Raw genomic sequence first — 2,532 nt, 5'->3', positions numbered from 1 at the left:
CTTATACTAAGAGTTTTGCAAAATGTTGTATATCCCACAGTGAACAAATATACAATGATAAAGTCATAATAACATCCAGGTGCCAGAGCCTTGGGGAAAAAAATAGAATCTCTTGTATCTGTCAGATGCAGCTAAAGACACGGGGAGATTTTCTGAGGAGTGTCTGTGTCTCCAGGCTGCTGAAAGCTCTCACTGCAGTTGGAGGTCACACCTGAGCCTCTAACTTTGGAGTCAACGAAACCAAGTTCTGTCATTCCATTGCTTCCACTTTGTAAAAATAACTATATTCTGGGCTTTATTATTTTACTTTAATATAAAGTATAGAGTATCTAACAGTGCCTGACTCATCGAGGATGAGTAGCTCATCAAGATATATTACTGTAATCTGATTTGTTTGTGTGTGTCTGTGTGTGTGTGTGTGTATGATGTGTATGAGAGTGTCAGTCACAGAGAGAGAGAGAGAGAGAGAGAGAGAGAGAGAGAGAGAGAGAGAGAGAGAGAGAGAATACACGTGGAGTCCAGAGGGCAAGATTGTTGTTGGGGTTTGGCCTCCAAAATCAGGAATATATGTGTCCAAACACTTGTTTCCAATTGTTTTTTAATTGATTAATAAAGAGCCAACAGCCAATGGATGGGCAGGTAGACTGAGACGAGACTTGGAGATTTGCTCAGGCGAGGAACCAGGAGAGAAGAAAGAGGCAGACTCACCATGAGAGGGTGCAGGACAGGCCAGCCATGTAAGAATTCAGGTAAGTGGCTCTAGCAGCCACTTCCTCCACTGGGTTTGGGGTAGCAGAGATGTAATATAGATTTTAAAGGATGTTAACTTCAGCCACAGGAAGGATTGGTGCACAACAGGTTTATTTTAGAAAGTGCATCTCACTTGCCCTTACATCCTCAGGGCTGGCTGGCCAGTGATGCCCAGGGTCCCCTTCTCTCCAACTTTAGGATTCTGAGCAGGCATTGCTATGCCTGGGATTATGCACGTGAGTTCTGCGGATTGAATTCAGGCCTTGGTGTCCTCAAGGAAAACACCAGCTGAACGTTCTCCCCAGCCCTTTATTGTGTATAAGGACTTATCTCTGCTTTTTTCCCAGGGTGGCACAAGTCCAGAGAAATCTGCCATTGGAAAGACACTCTGATTAAAGCTCATCCCTTTTAGTAAGCACCAAGTGCTCTGCAAGTCTCTTCATGGCCGCCTGCATCTCCTGGTTCCTGAGCGTGTAGATCATGGGGTTGAGCATGGGGGTCAAGACTGTGTAACTGATGGACACGGCCTTGTCCAAGGGAAAGGGGCTGAAGGGCCTGGAGTAGATATAGATGCAGGGGATGAAGATCATAGACACCACAATGATGTGGGTGGTGCAGGTGGACGCCGCCTTCCTCCTCGCCTGCCCCGAGTGTGACCTCAGCATCACCAAGATGACAGTGTAGGAGATGAGAAGGAGGAGGAACCAGATGAGGACCAGCATCCCACTGTTGGAGATCATGAGGAGCTCCAGGAGGGAGGTGTCCGTGCAGGCAAGTCTCAGCACTTGAGGGACATCACAGTAGAAGTTATCCAGGACATTGGGGCCACAAAAGGGCAACGGGAGCATCAGAAACAGCTGGACAATGGAGTGGGCAAAGCCTCCTACCCAGGCAGCCACCACCAGCCACACACACAGCCTGGTGTTCATGATGGTGACATAGTGCAGGGGCCGGGAGATGGCTATGTAGCGGTCATAGGCCATCACGGAGAGGAAGAAGACCGTCCCACCTCCCAGGAGATGAAAGAAGAAGATCTGTGCCATGCAGCCCTGGTAGGAGATGGTCTTGGGCTCGTGGAAGAAGTCCACCAGCATCTTGGGGGAGGTGACTGTAGAATAACTGAGATCTATGACGGCCAGGTTCCGAAGCAGAAAATACATAGGCATGTCCAGCCTGGGGTCAAAGGTCACAGTAACCAGGATAAGGATGTTTCCCACCACAGTGGTGATGTAGACACACAGAAACACCACAAACAGGAGTTTCTGGAGTTCTTGAGTCTGTGAGAAACCTAAGAGAATGAACTCTGACACCCATGTGATGTTCTGGTGTTCCATGGGGCCCTCCCTGTGTGCCTAGAGAGATAACACAATGTAAAACATTGTGAACAAACAGTCAGGTTTTGGGTTTTTTGGTTGGTTGGTTGGTGGATTTGGGTTTTGTTCATTTGTTTGGTCTCTCATTTTTCTGTTTTGTTTTGTGCTTTGCAGGATCAGGATTGAATTGGTCAAAGTTATTATTTAGGTATGACTCGACAGAGCTTCCCAGGAAGATAAAGACATCACAAGTCCCCGCTGACTTAGCGCCCTGACTTCATCTCGCATTGTATCATAGGCATTTATAGCTGCAAGCTCCCTCTTCCCCTGGACCACAATGTCTTTGGACAAGGGTTTATTTCTAACTCTTTTTCATACCTCCAGCATCCTGGATATGGCCTTTCACCAATTTTGAAACAATTGGCGAGCAAATAAACATGTTATTACACACCTGGAATCATGGGCCCAT

The 2,532-nt window shown here is 47.2% G+C and overlaps 1 protein-coding gene across 1 annotated transcript; it reads right to left on the bottom strand.

Moving 5' to 3' along the window:
* Positions 1–1,142: 1,142 nt before the first annotated feature.
* LOC127694678 (olfactory receptor 4D1-like) lies at positions 1,143–2,084 on the bottom strand. Its single transcript, XM_052196258.1, has one exon. It carries the CDS (start codon positions 2,082–2,084, stop codon positions 1,143–1,145), a length of 942 nt encoding a protein of 313 aa, XP_052052218.1.
* Positions 2,085–2,532: the final 448 nt, after the last annotated feature.

Source organism: Apodemus sylvaticus, chromosome 10 (assembly GCF_947179515.1).
Source record: "Apodemus sylvaticus chromosome 10, mApoSyl1.1, whole genome shotgun sequence".
Lineage (NCBI taxonomy): Eukaryota > Metazoa > Chordata > Mammalia > Rodentia > Muridae > Apodemus > Apodemus sylvaticus.
This window is presented reverse-complemented; position numbering and strand designations above follow the sequence as displayed.

Coding starts and splice junctions, on each gene's coding strand:
- LOC127694678 (XM_052196258.1), bottom strand. CDS start 2,084: ATGGAACACCAGAACATCACATGGGTGTCAGAGTTCATTCTCTTAGGT.